Source organism: Suricata suricatta, chromosome 5 (genome assembly GCF_006229205.1).
Source record: "Suricata suricatta isolate VVHF042 chromosome 5, meerkat_22Aug2017_6uvM2_HiC, whole genome shotgun sequence".
Taxonomy (NCBI): Eukaryota; Metazoa; Chordata; class Mammalia; order Carnivora; family Herpestidae; genus Suricata; species Suricata suricatta.
Window position 1 is genome coordinate 20,050,158 of NC_043704.1, and position 18,580 is coordinate 20,068,737.

Genomic DNA, 18,580 nt, shown 5'->3' on the forward strand with positions numbered 1-18,580 from the left:
TACAAGGCTTCGAGGAGGGAAAAAGCAGGTCAAATTAAGCGAAGGAAAGATGGCGGAGGCTTCGTCAAGGGACCCGGAAGCACTTACCCTCCACTTCCTCCTCCTGTTCGGCTTCTGTCTCACCTAGAGCTGTCCGGTCGCAGACCGCCTCCGAGACGTTTCCTGTCCGGTGAGTGTCGACCGACGAAAACGGCAGCCCATAATGCACTGCGATGGCGGGTAGGCGGGTGGGGGTGGAGCCAGGGCCGGAAGTAGAACGGTGGCGGCAGCGGAGGCCGTGGCAGCTTGGAACTGAGTGCAAGGTGACTGGGAGGGTTGCTAGGCCAGTTTGGCCTCTTGGGACTCATATTCTGGGTTTCTTGTTGGGGCCTGGGCTGCCTATTACCTCTGCCCTTAAGGAGGATAGAGCAGCCCTGTGTCAAGGGCGCTTTTACCGCCTGGCCCAGGGTCACTGCTGACCTCAGCGCCCTTAGGCTTTGAAGTTTGCGGTAGACTCAGTATTTAGGCGTGGTAATCCCTGCTTTGAGGGCTAACCAGGGTGGTACGGTAGGCAAGGAGGCGGGGGTAGTGGGCGTTCCTGGCCCCGCGGCCCAGCTAGGGCAGCCCAAGGTCATTTCCACGGGGCGGTCTGCGGCCAGGCCTGTCCTACGGCGCGCGTGGGAGATTTTGCGGAATTATTTAAAGCAGAATGTGCACCATAGGAGGGAAAGGGGTCATAGTAATCTTAAAAGTTTGCATCCCACCTGAAAATATTGACAGTGCTGAAACGTGGTCAAGGCAGCTTTGTTTTACACTCTCATTTTCTTGCACAATCATACGTCTCAACTCCAAGAAACAAGACGCTGACTGGGGGAGAAGGGGGTCCTTGAGTTAGGGGTGAGGCCAAAGTTCGCAGGCGAACAAAAAAAGGTTTCCAGGAAGGAAAAAAAGAGCGGGTCGGGTTAGGCGGGTTGTGGATTGACTTTAGAAATACGCACGGAATGGGCAGCGAAGGTACTAACCTTTGGCTGGTCAGTCATCGCTGTAAACTGGAGAACCTAGTACCCTCTCACCATAAGGCCCCTTCGCATGTGTAGCCTTACTTGCTGTTGCCTTTCCCAATCTTTCTCTGTCAAATCCCGTTCTCTGGGCACCCCATCGTACGTGAATAGAAAACTCACCACATTTGGTATTTTACACTTGTTTGTGTAATAACATGTGTGGACTGACAGTGGACGCTCCTGTATTACTCCGTGAAAAAAAGAAAAGGGGATAAAAGAGAAAGAACAAGTTTTGATAGTGAGATTATGTGTTTATTTTTTTAGACAAGTTAACTGTAGAGTCCCGTAGGAGTTACGAGGGGAAAAGACCTGTTGAATGGGTAGGTTTAGGGTTCAGGAAAAAAAGACTAAAATTAGGGATGTGATTTGGGAATCATTAATATTTAGATGATAGAGGGGTGCCTGGCTGGCTCAGTTGGTGCACCAACTCTTCCTCTCCGGGTAAGTTCAAGCCCCACAATGGGCGTAGAGCTCACTCACTTAAATAAAATACTTAGATGACAAATTGAAAAAATGAAAACAGATTTTACCTAATAGGAATAACACGATTTTTGCAATCAGAGTTAGAACAAATTAGCTGTGGGGATATGGGCAGTGTAATAACTTTTCTTAGACATGGTTTTATTATCTGTAAAGGAGGGATAAGAACGCTTTTCCGTCATTGTTAATAGTGTTGACTTAAGGGTTCAAGGAAAGAATGTATATGGAAGTACTTTGCAAAATATTTTGGTTGAACCAGTGTTAGGTGACCTTATTGCTGAGTGTTAAGCGTGTCCTTAAGTTGCCAAAAGGGAAAATAACACCTTGAATTGCACGGTTTTCTTAAAAAAAAAAAAAAGTTTATATTTTGAGAACACACGCTCCTCTAGCTGGGGAGCGCCAGGGATCGAGAGACTCCCAAGCAGGCTCAGTGCTCATAACACAAACTGTGAGATCATGACCTGAGCTGAAGTCAAGAGTCAGAGGCTCAACCAACTGAGCCACCCAGGCACCCTGAGTTGCACAATTTTTGAAATAGATCTGTATCCGCCCAGATTCTACTGTGTAACTTTGGGCCACATACTTAATCTCCAAGCCTCAGTTTATGTGTTTGTGAAATGGGAATGATAATACGTAGCACTGTAAGGTTATTTGTTGTTTGCTTTGAGTCTTCTAAAGGATTTTTCTCTGATGGGATATAAGGGGTGATGTATGGTGTATTCTTGAATTTCTCCAAATAGTTTGCTGTCAGGGCAGGTGAAGGATATTTTGTTGATTTGGGGAGTTCTTTTGGTAGTTTTTCTGTGCAATTCCAGGGCTTCTCAGCCTTTGCAGTTATTGACATTTTGGGCCAGGTAATTCTTTGTTGTGGGATGGCTGTTATTTTTGTTCTTGTTATTATAGGATGTTTAGCAACATCCCTGGCCTTTACCCACTAGAGGCCAGTAATATCCCAGTCAGGACAACCAGAAATGTCTTCAGACATTGCCAGGAATCTTTCGAGGTATACTGCTGTTCCTACTCAAGAACTCCTGTGTTACTCTGCGGTCTTCTAGCTTAGTGCTTCTCAAGCGCTCATTCATAGAGGACCCTCGTGACTACCTTTGAAAACAATGAAAGTTAGTTACTGTAAAAATTAGATACAAGGCCATACAGTGAAGACACACAAAATACAGACTGATTTTTTTTTTATTATTCAACCAATGTATATGAGTCTGTCTTGCTATAAAAGTTTCTAAATCCTTATTAACAATTTTTGTTATTATAGGCCAGTAACACAATTTGTATACTACTGCTGGTCCACAAACCACACTTTGAGCACTTTAATAGAAGTTCATCATCAAGATGACAGTGATTATTGTTATTAATTGGTAATTTGGGAGGGTCACGGGAATCAGGTTGGCATGGCAGGTTTTCATTTTATCTTTAAGACTCAGAAATTTTAGCAAGCTGAATTGAGGTGTGAATCTTGGATCCCCATTCCAGTGTAAGGTTTAGTAAACTCTATTTAATAGACACCATCTTTCTCAATCTCTAATTATATATGGTTTTGTTATTTGTTCCTTTTCTGTTGTAATTCTTGTTTGCATTTATTTGTTGTAATTTGGAATTTTTTTTGGCGTTTGATCTTCCAAGGCACTAAATTAGGTCTCAACTGAAATCATCTTCTGTTTTATCTGCTGAAATTCTGTAAAATTTTTTTCTAATGTTTGTTTGTTTTTGAGAGAGACAGAGTTGAGCAGGAGAGGGTCAGAGAGAGAGGGAGGCACGGAATCTGAAACAGGCTCCAGGCTCTGAGCTGTCAGCACAGAGCTGGATGCGGGGCTCTAACCCATGAACCACGAGATCATGACCTGAGCAGAAATCAGACACTTCACGACTGAGCCATCCAGATGCCCTTATCTACTGAAATGTTTTAGTTAGAAAATCATATATTTTAGTTTCAGGAGCTCCAAGGACTTGAAAATCTCTAAGTTCTTATTTTTCTTGCTTTTTATTTTTCAAAAAATGCTTATTTATTTATTTTTGAGAGCCTGATGTGGGGCTCAAACCCACTAACTCTGGGAGATCATGACCTGAGCCAAAATCAAGAGCCAGAATCTCAAATGACTGAGCCACCCAGGCAGCCCTTTCGTTCCATTCTATTGATTAGGGTGCACTGTTTGATTTTCTCTCGTTTATTGGAGGGCTGTTTCTTTTGGACTCAGAATTCTTGAATGCCTGGAATCCTACAGTTGTAACAAGCAGAGCAGCTTCCCTGCTGTAGAGGCTATATATCCCTTCTCAGCTCCCTGTAGGTCTTCTGAGGGGGTGTCAGGATAACCTGGCACAGTAATTTGGGGGGCAGTGTTCTTTTCTGCCTGAGATGGGCGGTAATGTAACATCCTGCCTTGACTATGCTTATTCTTGACCTGTGGTCCAAGACCAAGTTAATGGAGAAGAAACACCTCATCCCAGATTTTGTGCTTTCTTTCTGCATCTAACGCAGCACACGGGCCTGACTGCCCCTGGGTCCCAGGGCCTTTTTTTTAAAAAGCCAAAAACTTGCAGTGGAAAGGGGGGAGGGAGCTCTGGTCAGGTGACTGTTAGCATTTGGTGAGTTCTGGTGTGACATATGATGGAGTTCTGTAACAGTTAGTGGAATTAGATTCCCACTATATGATGTACGTAGAGGTGTTTTACAATGACGTCTATTTTAACGTATGTTAATATTCCGGTGCTTGTTTCCAGTAACAGAATCGCCATGATTCTCCAGAGGCTCTTCAGGCTCTCCTCTCTCATTCGGTCCGCCGTGTCAGTCAATCTGAGGAGGAACATCGGTGTCACAGCAGTGGCACTTAATAAGGACCTCGATCCTGTACAGAAACTCTTCGTGGATAAGATTAGAGAATACAGAACTAAGCGACAGTAAGTGTGTAGATCGTCAACTGTGGTGTCAATATAAATATTCAGGATATATGTAAGTTGTGAAACGGGGAAAAAAACTACTAGGTGTTTGAGAATGTCTAAGACGTTCACTGAGCTGGTCGTTGACATACATGTTCATGAGGTGCTGCAGAGGAAGATGAAGATCCTCATTCTTTTTTTTAAAGTCCCCAAATTTTATCTTATATGGGTTCCGAGGGAGAATTCCGTTAAATCTGATGTCATTTTAGATATATCATTATTGTAATGTCATTTATTATAAACTAGAGTCAATTCTTAGACGTGCATAGGATCTTGGAAATCATTTGGGAACTGTATTTGAGAAAATTGAGGTCCTTAGGCATTAATTAGCCTAAGGTCATAAAACTAATTGGAGGAAAAACATATTACCAAAATATTCTAACAATTTAATGCCCTTTCTTTGACATCATGATTTGGTGGAAAATGTATCAACACAGCATTTTTTCTTTAATGATGTTTCCATAGTTCTGTATTTCTGGGAATGTCATAGGACAGAAGACGGAAATGGCATAAAGCAGGTCCGGGATAAACACAATTACAGAGCCACACAGCTTTGGAGATGAGTGATGATCTTGACCTTAGCCATCATCAGATTCAACCCCCAAATCTTATGAAAAGTGATATACGCAGTTTGGTGTTCATTTTATTTAGTTGTCTACCATGTTCCAAGCACTAGGCAATTAACTGTGGTGGGCCACAGAAGGAAGCCATGCTGCATTTCCGTAATATTCTTGAAATCTGATCGGGGTGGAAAGCGTGTAGGCATTTAGAAGGTAGCAGAAGGAAAAATGGGTTAGATGCTGACATAGTGACACAGTGTTTGGGGACTTCATCGGAAGGAATGTTCCTTTCTTGCTGGAAGCGGTTTTTGAGATTTAAAAAAAAATTTTTTTTAACATTTATTCATTTTTTGAGAGACAGAGAGAGATAGTATGAGCAAGGTAAGGACGGGGGGGGGGGGGGGGGACACGGAATCCAATGCCGGCTCCAATCTCCGAGCTGTCAGCCCAAAGCCTGACGTGGGGCTTGAACCCATGAACAGTGAGATCATAATCTGAGTCAGATGCCCAACCAACTGGAGCCAGCCAGGCGCCCCTGAGATCTTTTATCCCTTTTGAGAATATGGACAGCTGTGGATCATCCCTTCAGTTTAAAAAAAAAGTGAATTTACTCACATGATTTTGCTTATAGCCTCAAAGGGTTCTCAAACCCAATGAAGGCTGTCATTACACATCTGTACCTATTGTTATGAACGGTTGGTGTGAAGGTTGAACAGATAAATGGGAGGGAGACAGGATATGTTTTAGGAGGAAAGAATGGTGTGAGCTAAAGCATGAAAACTGAAATGACTGGGTCTGTTTGGGAAATTCCGTAATCCTGCTCCCCAGGACTGTAGAGTCTGTGCGGAGTGTGGGGAGCAGGAGGGTAAGAGTGTGGTCAGAATGGGCGGACTGGAGATGGGCAATTAAGGTATTATATGATAGGCATTTATGAGGAATTAAAGGATTTTGAACAGGATGGTAGGATGGAACAGGGTTGCTCTGTAACAGGAAGATAATTTAATCACAGAGTATTAGAACAATTGGAATGAGTAGAGAAGCAAGCAGACATGGTAGAAAAGTGTAATAATCCCAGCATTGGTTGATGGAACCCTGTCTTTATAGCAGTGGGACTATAGAAGTGACAGTCAGACACTGAGAGACAGAACTGGCCATGGTTATCTGGTGGAGAGATGGAACAGTTAAAGAGCACGGAGACTTGGAGACTGGGCAGCTAACAAAAAGGTTTTGTTCTTACCACAACTAAGGAAGGAGAGAGCAAAGGGATTAAAATGAAGACATTGTTAGGAAATTCTCACAACAATCTTACAGGTCTTTTCCCCATATTACATGTTAGAAAAGCAAGGCTAAAAGGGAAGAATTTGTCTAAAGTCACACTCTTCAGCAAGCTGGCGTGCAGGACCAGTTGGGGAATTGGAGTGTCCCCTGTTCAGAGGTAATGTGGCATCTTAGTGATGCTGCTTCCACTCCAACCATCCTTGAAAGCCTGTCCAGTAAGAAGTAATCCTGAGGCATACTCTTTTCAAGTAAGCGCTGCGCCCAGAATGGGGCTTGAACTCAGGACCCTCAAGAGTTGTAAGCTCTGCTTCCTGAGCTGGCTAGGTGCCCCTGGAATGTACTCTTAATGTAAGAGGTCTGTGGTTCATTCATTTGTGCAAAGGGTGAGGAAAAATGTTCTGCACACAGACTGTGGCCTGGAATGCAGCTCTGACACTAGCTCTTGGGCCTCGGGCAGGTTATTTAACTTCTGTACCTTATTTCTATGTAAAATGGGGATGATAATAAAGGCACTTATTTTATAGGATGGCACACAAATGAAGTGATGCAGTAAATTAGCATGCCTCATATTTCTTAAATGAAATACGTATCCTTTGAGTGTCTGCTTTGTCCAGGTCACCATAATAAGATGGGCTGGGAGACATATTCAGTTGAGGAGGTAGATGGTATCTGGCCTCTTTTTATCATAAGAATCCAGATTAAAGATCTATAACAGCCATCATCTGTCAGTAACCAGAATATTGGTGAGACTGGCTGGATCTACTCAAAGCAGTAGCTTCCACAGTTAGGAGACAATCATTAAAGTATCTGGTTGAAGGCACCACGGTCTATTTCATTAGCCGTTATCCACATGTGACTATTGAAATCTAATTAATTGCAATTAAGTATAAATAAAAATTCAGTTCCTTGGTCACATTTCCAGTGCTCAGTAGCCACATATGGCTGGTGGCTACCTTATTAGCGCAGGTACAGAGAGCATGCCTATCATTACAGAAGATTCTATTGCGTGTGCTGATGTAAAAGAAAATGGAGTCCATGACAACAAACATCACTAACAAGTTCTTACATTATAGCTGTCTCCGAAAAAAAAAAAGTTAGAGCTGTCTCTGGATTTTTTTGTGGAAATTCTGTAACATAAGGCCCTATACCTTTATCGTAGGCATATGTAAAAATACATTAACTCCTTAATGGAGTTCTCACAAAGTTTTTATTTATGATGTTGTTCATGGTAGGCAGGCAGTAACATGACAAACACAGAATTTGTGCGAAGAATTAATTACATCTAATTGGCCAAACTGCTGGTCTGTGATGCTATATTTATCTTACCAAAGCACAGCTCTAATTTTGTCATTTTATTGCTTAGCACATAAAATACACACCCCCAGCCTTCACATTTCAAGTCCCATGACCTGAGTCCTGCTGGCTTTCCCATCTAGGTGGCTTCTTCTCCACGTACGGCCAGTTTTTTATTACCTCCACATCTTTGCTTTTTCAGTCTTAGAATGTCTGAATTAAAATCTGACCCAAACACATCATTTATAACAAATGCCACCTTTGTAAAATGAAATTTTTTCCAATTAGCTCAGCAAAAATGCTGTCTCCTAAACTCGAGTAGCTGTTTGATAAGCAATGTCTTTGAAGCTTATCAGAACTCTTATAGCACAAATGTTTCTAAACCTGTTTCTCCCCCCCTCAATGGCAAAATCTCTGAGGGTAGGAAATAATTTTCTTCTTTGTTAGGCCCATATTATAGTGGTTAAAGCTACTAAGACCTTTTAAAAACCATTTAGCGGTGGCTGATTTAAATCGGATAATAAATAGGGGCGCCTGGGTGGCTCAGTTGGTTAAGCATCTGACTTCAGCTCGGGTCATGATCTCACGGTTTGTGCGTTTGAGCCCCACATCAGACTCTGTGCTGACAACTAGCTCAGCCTGGAGCCTGTCTTCGTATTCTGTGTCTCCCTCTCTCTGACCCTCCCCTGTTCACGCTCTCTCTCTCTCTCTCTCAAAATAAATAAAAATATTTTTTTTAACCGGGTAATAATAATAATAATAATAATAATAATAATAATAATAGATACCACTTACTGGCCACTATGTCACCTCACTGTGTGCCAGGCACTCTTCAGTGGTACATGTACATTATCTCTAATTCGCATCACACCACCATTAGGTAGGACCTTCAGTTTTAGATGTGGAAACTGAAGTTTAGAGTGCGTCATGCCTTGCTGCAGTTTACATAGTTTCAATAAACTGCAGAGCTGACATTGAAACGGAAGTAGTCATTGATTCCAGGAACCCACGGACTTATATCTTATTGCATGTCTTATTGCCATTATGTCTTGTTGCAACTGAGACCTCAGGGGACTATGACTTCATAAACACCCCTGTTACGCAAACCTTGAATGTTAGAATTTTGTGTGTAGTTGCCTCATTAATGTGAAGCCTCATCATAATAAAAGTTTGAATTGAAATCCAAGCAGCAATGCTTTTCTTCAGAAACTATATTTTTCCCTATAGGAAGACTCTTAAAAGGTCTATTGAAACTTAATGGCGAAAAGTAATTTTGTGTTTGTAAACTAGTGCATGAGATGAGTTTTTACCTGCTCATTACACACAACAGGGCATCAGGAGGACCTGTTGATATCGGCCCAGAGTACCAGCAAGACTTGGACAGGGAGCTTTTTAAGCTGAAGCAAATGTACGGTAAAGCAGACATGAACACTTTCCCTAACTTTACTTTTGAAGGTAAGCGTCTTCAATCATGGATTCATTCTTGCAGGAGATTTGTTTTAAGTTGAGAATATTTATGCTTTATACTTGGATTATTTACAGAATTAAGTGGCAGTCACATATAAATTTCTTAGGACAGCGACGTTTGCATGAGAGACTTAGGTATAAATGTTTGCCATTGGTGTGGGAGATTATATAGCAGGTTAAGTGGTGGGGATTTGAAGTTAAACTCCCTAATCTCGAATCTTGACAATATCACCTATGAGGTGTATGATCTTGGATAGTTAACTGGTGACTGTTTCCCATCTGACATTTGGGGAGAATTCTAATACCTTTCTTGTGGTTGTTGTAATTAAATGACACAATATATGTAAAGTCAGTTAATAGAGAGCCTGGTTTATAGTAAGTGCTTAATAAATCATTATCAATTGTAATATTTCCATGTAGGTGTTTAAAAACATGTTTAACACCATCTAAGTGTTAGAAAACCATAGATACTCACTAAAAAAAATCAAAAGGTTGATAAGTTAAAGACTGAAGCGTTCTAGAGAATGCATTTTATTGCAAAATAGCTAAGCTTGGACCTTTTTGTTCCTTTTCTTAGATCCCAAATTCGAAGTCATCGACAAACCCCAGTCCTGAAGAAATAATGTAAAATGTATTTAGTAATTTGTCCTGGATTAGTTGTACAACTGATTGGAAGTATTGGAATAATCACATTTCTCAACTGTCAAATGTTCTTTTAATTCTGATTCCAAATAAATTATTTGGTGATGTTGGATGTGCACTTGAGTGTTGAATTCTGTGTTTCGGCGTTGTTTTCAGATCTGCCCAGCTGGCTGTAATGCGGCAGGCGGAGATCTTGGATACAACTTGCCCACAGCCTGTCGTCCTGGTGTGCAGGGCTCTCCTTTTGCCAGTGGAGACTTGCCCCTAAGGCGAGCTGCCCTGACCCAAGGCACGTTTGCTGCGGGAGATGTTACTTTCCCAGAGAAGGTGGGCAAACCTTTTATCATAGCTTTTCCAGGAAATTCAAGTGAAGTTTGAATACTCACAGGAACATTCATTGTGTTTTAACTACCAGCCCCTCAAACGTTAAAATCTTCTCAAATGTTAAGTGCTTTTATCCCAATAGCCAGGTCCCTCCTCTTTCCTTGCAGTTTATGATCCTAGATCCATTACTGTGCTCCACAGATCGAGGAGGAAAGCTGGAGCGGGGTGGGAGTTCTACAAAGGAGCCTCCTTTGAAAAATTAATAAGCTGGATGGTGGTGTTTTGCCACAGGCGCATTAAAATTTGGTTACCTAGTGGCTCTTGAGGAAATTATTATTATTTTTTTAAAGGAAACCAGCTCTGCCTTTTAGTATCTGACAATCTGACTTGTGTCAATAAATATAGATCTTAATAAACCTTTAAAGGTTTCTTTGTTTTGTTTTGCTTTTTGGTACTGATTTTAAATCCTGTTTTCTTTAAGACATTGTATTTTCCACTTAAAAATACAGTGCTTATAAAGTGCAATGTGTATTTCCTTTCCCCGGGCGCATAGTCCATATGACCGGTTTATTTACTATGGCAACTCGACTTGAAAACAGCTGTGGAATTTGCTACAAATTTGGGTCTTTCAGATGTTGTGTGTGGAACAACGCTAGGCCAGACGAGGTGGGCCCAGAGGAGGCGCCACCAGACGGGGGAGCTCCACCACCGGGGGTGCCTCCAGGCTTTCTCTTCTCTCCTTCCACCCCCCCACCACCCCCCACCCGCAATCTGGGACAGTTTCATGACGATGGGGTTGTAGACTTTCTCCAGCTCTTTCTGCTGATAAAGGTTTTGGTTTTTGTTTTTTAAATATGACATAGGACAGCCTTCTTGATGAGGTTAGCTCACTCAAAAAGGAATGGAGTTTTACTGTGGGTGCCATTCTAGCTGGAGTCAAACCTGCTTAGGACTACCTTTTCCAAGAGACCTGCAAACATTTCCTAGTGATACGGGTGTGATTAAGCTAGTAGGATGTGTGGACTTGGCTTTGGGAGGGTAAAGTATTAGAAGAGCCCCCGTTTCTTCCAATGCTGCTAAGCGATAACAGTTCAGTTGACCTACTTTTATGTAAATAACTGCAGACACAGAAACAATTGGATGTTTGATTATTTCAAACATTGATTATGTTTGAAACTAAGGGTAATTGAGGAAACCCCATGGCTCAGGTTCTTCTCTAACCTCCCCTGAAACAACTCCACCCACCTGGGGCAGGCGAGCTGCCTGGGCTCCACGGGGCAGTGGCCAGTGTAGAGAGGGGCCTGATCCTTTCCAGCACCTGCTTCATCTCCCTTTCTTTTTTTCCTCACTCCGCCGCTCAGTTTAGCTGTATTTCACCTTTTATCATTTCACACCTACTTTCTCACACACTTTAAAAACTAATGTTTATTTTGAGAGAGCAGAGCATGAGCCAGGAAGGGGCAGAGAGAGAGGGAGAGAATCCCAAGGAGGCTCGGCACTGTCAACACAGAGCCTGACGTGGGGCTTGATCTCACAAACTGTGGCATGATCGTGACCTGAGCCGAAATCAAGAGTTGGATGCTCAACCAACTGAGCCACCCAGATGCCCCTCATATTTTAAAAAATCTGTCATGCAACTATTTGGAGTTCGCTTAAACATCCCAATCTCTTCCTTCATTGTGTAAACGTAAGGATTCTGGGCTACAAGGACACTGCATTAAGCACCTACTCCCGTGCCTACGTCATAGGGCATTTATTGCTAACTTTTGACCAGGGAAGTGCTTTTTTCCCAGAGGAATGCTTCAGTGGTGCTTTGAGTCATAGATGTGAAAGGCATCATCTTCCTTAGGGCCTCTTCCTCTTTCTAGTGAGGCCGCCCCAATCCTGTAACCTCGAGCCCTTATCTGTCACTTCAGCCTGCCAGTGCACTGCCTATCCTGTACTTAGCCGTAGATATTTATTACAGATGACCTCAGCCTTCTTGGTTTTAGCTTTGAAAATAGCTTTTCTCTCATGCCTGGTGTTACAGGTTGCATTGTGTCCCCCTAAAATTCATTTGTGGAAGTCCTAACCCCCCAGAGCCTCAAGATGTGATTATATTTGAAGATAGGACTTTTAGAGGGGGATTAAGTTAAAGTTAGGCCCTCAGGGTGGGCCTGAGTCCACTCTGACTGGTATCCTTATCAAAAGAGGGAATTTGAGTTGAAAAAAGGTACAAATAACTGGGAAGGGATGTACGTCTTACTTACCTAGTATTACCTTTTTTTTTAAATTTAAGTTTATTAATTTTGAGACAGAGTAAATGTGAGCAGGGGAGGGGCAGTGAGAGGGAGAGGGAATTCCAAGCCGCCCCATGCTCTCAGCATGGAGCCCCATGCAGGGCTCAAACCTATGAACTGTGAGATCATGACCTAAGCAGAAACCAAGAGTCAGACACTTAAACAACAGAGCCACCCGGGTGCCCCACTAGTCTTACCTTTAATTAAAATAACCAAAAAAGGCTTCTGTTCTATGCAATTTTTACATACTTGAATCCATTTAACGTAGGATTTTTTTGTTTGTTTTCAACTGTTCTTTGCTGTTACCCTTGGTGTAACAGAGCCTGTCAATGCTGGCTAGTTAGGGGCTGCATGTATAAATTCTTGGGGGGCTCTGTGGGCTAGGGGGTCTTCCTGTTGTACAGATTACCTAAATGGGAGGTCTGTTTCAACTCCACCTCTTCCAAACTTAACTTCAGATGTTTGACCTCAGACACTGACAAGAAGGCTCAAGGCCAGTTAATTTTGATGATGCCTACTTGACTATGGGAAATTTATACATCCTTGCCCTAAGAACATGGAGAAATAGGCCCTTCACCATTTCTCCTGCTGTCTTTCTTGATACCTTTGGCCAACTCTCACCCTGCTCAAATAGCTATTTCCTTGTTGGCAGGCACTTACAGGGATAGGCCAGACAGAAAAAATTATGAGCTGTGAGACTGGCGAGGGGTGAACTAGCCAGAGGTTACTAAGGGTGAAGGGAAGGTGTGGCATGAGAGAAGAAAGTAAGAATTGAAAAGAAAGTATGTTGGGGGCAAGAGAAAAAAACATCTTGTGTGAAACATCCCGGACCAGATGGACCAGGGTCTGTTAGACCCTGAGCCCTCACTTCCCTTTGTGAACTTGGTGGACTGACTCGGAGTCTGTTTCCTTGTATGCCAATGAGCACATGACCCGCTTCAGGATACCGTTGAGGTGAACGAGACTGTGTGCACCCTCATCTCCATCGACCTCCACCTGACGTGTATAAAATGTCTCATAGTTCTGACTTCTTATTTGCAGGGTATTTTTTCCCCTCAGCATTTGGGAGGTTGGCAGGCACCCAGATGAAAGACGAGATTCTAATCTTAAGCAGCTAAAGAGCTAACCTTGTAGCTCCAGATGGTAGGAGGGCGTAGTTTCCCGGGTTTTATTGAACAATAGGTGGATGGCTTTTCCCTCTCACCGGTTAAATGGGCCTAAAAAGTTAAACAAGTTCAGCTATTTTTATTAACATAGACTTTAATCAAACAAAATCATGAGGTGATGGAAATTCTTCACAAAGTCATACTAAAAAACAATCAATTGTTCCTGATTTAGCTAGGTTAAACCCCTAACTAAAAATAAATTAGATCTAGTTACAATAGCAACAATTATTAAAACAAAGTAAAACTTGCTTTTAGAGACTTGAACCCTCATCCTTATACAACACAATCTGACTGTAGGAAAACAAAGTGCTCTGTGAATTGTAATGAGGTTTTACTTCAATATTATGACATTATTAATGTTCAAGTCCCCCAAAAGCAAATGGAAACACAAGATATAGGTGGATATACCTTTAATAAATGGAAAATGGGTGCTCAACATTATGTCCTTTGTGTGGGAGTCAGCATTCTGTACACAATGACGTTTCCTTAGCCACATACAATATATTAAGATAATGTATAACGCATATTTGACTCAACGCGAGTGATGTATGTTAACACTGTGTAAGATGAATCCTCTGGCCGGATGGCTCAGCAACGTTCATCTGTTAGTAAAGCTAAGGCACTACATATGTTCCCCCCCAAATCTGGATCTGTGTCCTTTAAACTGAAGAACTTGATCTTGGGTGATGGTAGTTACGCCTGAAGAGCCATCTCTGAGACACACACACTCTTGGGCCCTCAGCCATGCAACAGGAAAACATTCCTCATACCAAAGCAAATCAAAGCATGGGCAGCATTTAGCTTAATTTTTTTTTTTGCAAAATCTTACAGATAGGTGTTTTTCTCCTGCTTCACCACCAGAAGTTGGAAAACTACGCGTGTGGGTCTGTGCCTCCTGTTTTTGTAAATAACGTTTTGTTGGAACACGAACGTGCCATTTCTTATTGTCTGTGGTTACTTTTGTGCTACAAAGGTGGAGTTGTGTGGTTGTAACAGGCACCATAAAACCAGTATGGCTTAAAATACCTACTAACTGGCCCTTTATAGGAAATATTGGAAGGAGTCCGGTGAGAAGCATCCAATGCCACAGACAAGTGGGGGGCAAGGCACAGTCTGCCAACGGGCATCTTCCCAGTGACCTGCTGTGGTGTCCAGGTACATGCTAGTGCTTAGGCCATTTGTTCACCCAATGAACCCTGGGATTTGATTTGCTTTGTCTATTGAGGGGAATAAAAATGGATTCCTTTAAAAGAAGCTTAACCTTGTTCAAAGTTGTCAAAGTTTGTGAGTAAGCTTTTCATCCAGATTTGCCCAGAACTGAAATGCCCTACGCATATTTTATTTTCAGTAGGAATTGAATAATCGCAATAAGTTACAGAAGATTATGCTTTTTAACACAGCCTAATTACACTTACTATTCCATAGATCATTGGAATTTTTTTTTGTAACATGAGCTTGGACACCTTTATGATTAATCCGTGGAGAAGCCAGATGACTGGACCGATTTTTCATTTCATTTGTCAGACAACCCCTTCTCTTCTCTACATCCCTGGCTCTTCAGTAAGCAGCACTGGCCAGCAAGGGACTTGGTCCACCCCAGGATTTCCCTGCATGATTATCAGAGACCAGTCTGAAGTCCCCATCATGCAGAGAAAGGTACCTGCAAAGTTATATGTGTGGGGTCCAGTGGCGAGGTCTGATATCAAGGTCATGGATCCTCTTCTAAGGGGTCTTAGGAGAAGGAAATAGCAACACGCAATTCAAGCGAAGTAAGACATTTGGGCTTGTGTTTGACTCTCAAAGTTGTATTTAACGAAGAAATCAATGACGCACACTAGGTGAGTGAGCTCTGGTCATTAGGTATTTTTCTTCATGTTGTTTTTGGTTCTCAGAAATAAAAATAAACACCAAGTGCAAATCCCTGGGAATAAGACCCACTCCTGCTACGTCCCTTCTGTGAATAGATTAGTGATAAATGAGCAGTGGAACAAAGATTGTATTAGGGGAGAAAAGAGGATTCTGGTAGAAATAAGATCAGAGGTTCCCTCTTGCATCTGTCAGTATTTTCTGAACCCTCTAAATCAGACTCTTGCGTAGAGGGTGGATGGCGTTTATATTTTCACACTCTGTGGACTAATTTCACAATCAGTATCATATATTTTAGTCCCTTTTTCTCGAAGTTAGGGCATTTAACATATCATAAACCCCAGAATACTACAAAGTATTGTGATTCTTTTAACTTCGTCCAGACACAAGAAGCCAGACTGTATTTTATTTAGGTGCTGACAGAACTATTTGTTTAAAATAACAATTTCAAGTAATTTAAAGATCGTAAAAATTAGAATGAAATACCAATTTAATCTCTTCATGTACCTCCTTGCAAAAGTAAGACAAAGCAGAGTTTTAAATCTTAATAGCTTGTGTAACAACTGTGGTTTTGGTGTATCTCAAAGGTGGAATTCATTAAATTATAAAAGATTTTGTATGCTTGAAATCCTAGAAAAAGAAAAAAACAGTATAATGTAGTCATTCATATTTAAAGAAATACATACATTTTTTGAGTACAAAGCTACATGCACTACGAGAATCTTATAGGTACAAACCAGCATATGTTTAACTCTATTTCATGGGTAATTAAATAAGTACTAGGAGACAAGGTCTTTCAAACTTTGCCTAAAGAGTAAGGAAGTAACAGTGGGAGTTAGAGCAGGAAAAATCTTATTTGCTAGGGGTGTACTACCAGCATCGACAGGGCGGAGGTCCGGGTGCTGTGAAGCATTCTACAATGCACAGTACGTAACCCTCCCAGCAAAGAATTATGCAAAACTGTAAGATTTCATTATCTAAGAAATTATAGATATAATGGGGCGCCTGGGTGGCTCAGTCAGCTAAGTGTCCAACTCCTGATTTTGGCTCAGGTCATGATCTCACGGTTCATGGATTCAAGCCCCACTGTCATCGCAGAGCCTGGTTGGGGTTCTCTCTCTCCCTCTCCCCTGCTTGCATTCTCTCTGTCTCAAAATAAATAAATAAAACTTAAAAAATAAAGACATTGCAATATAAGAACTATAAGAAATCGCCAGTGATGCCAAGCCTGAGAAATTCTGCTCTAGGGCAAAACCACAATTGGACGCTCGACCCTTTCAGTGTGTGGGGGCAACTGAGAGGAGAACGATGAAAAACCTAAACGGCTTTTGCTCTTCTGACTCCGCCACAAAGCATCTTTTTAAAAAAAATTTGGGGCACGTGGGTGGTTCAGTTGGTTAAGTGGCCGACTTTGGCTCAGGTCATGATCTCACGGTTCATGAGTTTGAGCCCTGCACTGGGCTCTGTGCTGACAGCTCAGAGCCTGGAGCCTGCTTCGGATTCAGTGTCTCCCTCTCTCTGCCCTTCCCCTACACATGCTCTGTCTCTCTGCCTCTCAAAATTAATAAAAAAATAAATGTTAAAAAAAGAATTACAAATATTAAAAAAGAATTTTTTTAATGTTTATTTTGAGAGAGACAGAGCATGAGTGGGGCAGGGGCAGAGGGAGAGAGGGAGACATAAAAACCCAAGCAGGCTCCAGGCTCTGAGCTGTCAGCACAGAGCCCGATGCGGGGCTCGAACCCATGAACCATGAGATCATGACCTGAGCCGCAGTCAGGTGCCCAAGTGACTGACCCACCCCGGCGCCCCACAAAGTGTCTCTTACTGTTTGTGGGATAAGATTATTGTATTCCACATTTAAGGAGTATTTTCTGTAAATTGTAGGAGTTACATATTGCTTTCTCTAAATATGGCCTACCGATTGCTTATGTACTAATGAAAGAATAATATGATTTTGGTGTAGTAAACTACAAAATAAAGTGACTTCTATGATAGAGTTTGGAGTAGACAATTTTAGAAAATAAAATTTTGACAGAAAAAAAAATCCATGGAGCAGTAAGTGGGTCATAAAGTTCATATCCATGAGAATCATTTATATGTTTAAAATACCAGTGTCTGCTGCCTACCCCAAGCTCTACAAATAGGATATCTAAGAGGATCCCTGCCACAGAGTGCCAAGGAATTCAGAAAACCCTTGCTCCGTTTCTCAAGAAAGGCCTTAGACCTCTAAAAACATTGGAAACCTTTCTTCCTTCCTCCCTCCCTCCCTCCTTCCTTCCTTCCTTCTTTCCTTCGTTTCCTTCCTTTCTTCCTCCCTCCCTCCCTCCCTCCCTTCCTCCCTCCCTCCATCCCTCCCTTCCTTCCTTCCTCCCTTCCTTCCTTCCCACATGCCTGAAAAATAATCCAGAAGGTCAAATATCCATCCAAAGAGCTACAAAATCTGAGCAATGATGGGATTTACTGCTTCACTGTAGTATTCGCAAATGCAAAAGGGTCCAAATTATGTGCCTACATCACTGAGTTAGATAATTCTTGCATGTCCTCAAGGATTTCTAAAATGTTCCTTTCGGTATTAGCAGAGGATATTCCATATCCCTAAAATTTCCAAGTTCTCTGAATAACCAAAGGAGAGTTCTGGAATCACAGATGTGCTGGAAGCCATCTGCTCAGGCCCACTGACAAGAATCAGGGTACCTGAATCCAGCTCTACCACAGTAATTCTGTGAGAACTTGTATCTGAATTTTCTCATCTAGGAAATGGAGCGATATTAATGATGCTCAGGAGGTTGACTAATAATAGCAAATATCATGGAAGAAAACAATGATATGGCAAAGCCCCATTGGTCTGCAAATGCCGGGCAACTTTATCATACCTCCCTAGACGGAGGATGGAAGCTAACACGTACTCAGGTCCCTCTAACGACCAGTAGTGGACACCAGCACAAAGCATATGGAAAATCAAAATCCTTCACTCTGTACAATCACCCATTTCCCTGCCCTGTTTCCCAAACACATCTGATATATAAATATGCTTTAAAAATACTCACGTTTTCACTGACTGTGGTGACTTTAGATGCAGAACTACATCTCCTGTTTGTAGAATATAAAAGACAATATTAAAAAAAATGCCAGGAACTGTAACTGAATTTCTTCTATTTATAGACAAATTTCACAGAGAAAGCCATGCAGCAAGGTGTCAGCCCGTGAAACCCTAGGTATCTCATTGTAGCCCTAGG

At 41.9% G+C, this 18,580-nt stretch overlaps 3 protein-coding genes across 5 annotated transcripts in view; 1 reads left to right on the forward strand and 2 right to left on the reverse strand.

Annotated features, from left to right (window-relative positions):
- GABPA (GA binding protein transcription factor subunit alpha) overlaps nucleotides 1-207 on the reverse strand; it is a 33,136-nt gene extending 32,929 nt beyond the window's left edge. The window contains exon 1 of the mRNA XM_029939106.1: nucleotides 88-207. The gene's annotated coding sequence lies outside the window, so the exon portion shown is untranslated. The remainder of the gene's footprint in view (nucleotides 1-87) is intronic.
- On the forward strand, nucleotides 25-9,824 carry ATP5PF (ATP synthase peripheral stalk subunit F6). Of its 2 annotated transcripts, none has more exons than XM_029939108.1 (4): nucleotides 25-169; nucleotides 4,251-4,427; nucleotides 8,928-9,052; nucleotides 9,642-9,824. In XM_029939108.1, the coding sequence occupies exons 2-4, from the start codon at nucleotides 4,264-4,266 to the stop codon at nucleotides 9,677-9,679; spliced, it is 327 nt and encodes a 108-aa protein (XP_029794968.1). In that variant the 5' UTR covers nucleotides 25-169; nucleotides 4,251-4,263; the 3' UTR covers nucleotides 9,680-9,824. The 2 variants fall into 2 exon arrangements, with proteins under 2 accessions (XP_029794968.1, XP_029794967.1); XM_029939107.1 differs by lacking the exon at nucleotides 25-169 and adding an exon at nucleotides 198-302.
- A 3,710-nt stretch (nucleotides 9,825-13,534) lies between these two features.
- Nucleotides 13,535-18,580, reverse strand: part of JAM2 (junctional adhesion molecule 2) — a 63,513-nt gene continuing 58,467 nt past the window's right edge. The window contains exons 9-10 of one of the 2 annotated variants that reach the window (XM_029939110.1): nucleotides 18,392-18,434; nucleotides 13,535-15,971 (exon numbers count right to left, since the gene is read on the reverse strand). In XM_029939110.1, coding sequence (XP_029794970.1) covers nucleotides 15,939-15,971; nucleotides 18,392-18,434 — 76 coding nt within the window. In that variant the 3' untranslated portion in view covers nucleotides 13,535-15,938. The remainder of the gene's footprint in view (nucleotides 15,972-18,391; nucleotides 18,435-18,580) is intronic. The other variant, XR_003908548.1, reaches the window with a different exon arrangement.

Bases quoted from the DNA above. Each gene is read 5' to 3' on its own strand.
- ATP5PF (XM_029939108.1), top strand. From the start codon at position 4,264: ATGATTCTCCAGAGGCTCTTCAGGCTCTCCTCTCTCATTCGGTCCGCC. The intron at 4,428-8,927 runs GTAAGTGTGTAG...TACACACAACAG, and splicing joins GAATACAGAACTAAGCGACA to GGCATCAGGAGGACCTGTTG. The intron at 9,053-9,641 runs GTAAGCGTCTTC...TCCTTTTCTTAG, and splicing joins CCCTAACTTTACTTTTGAAG to ATCCCAAATTCGAAGTCATC.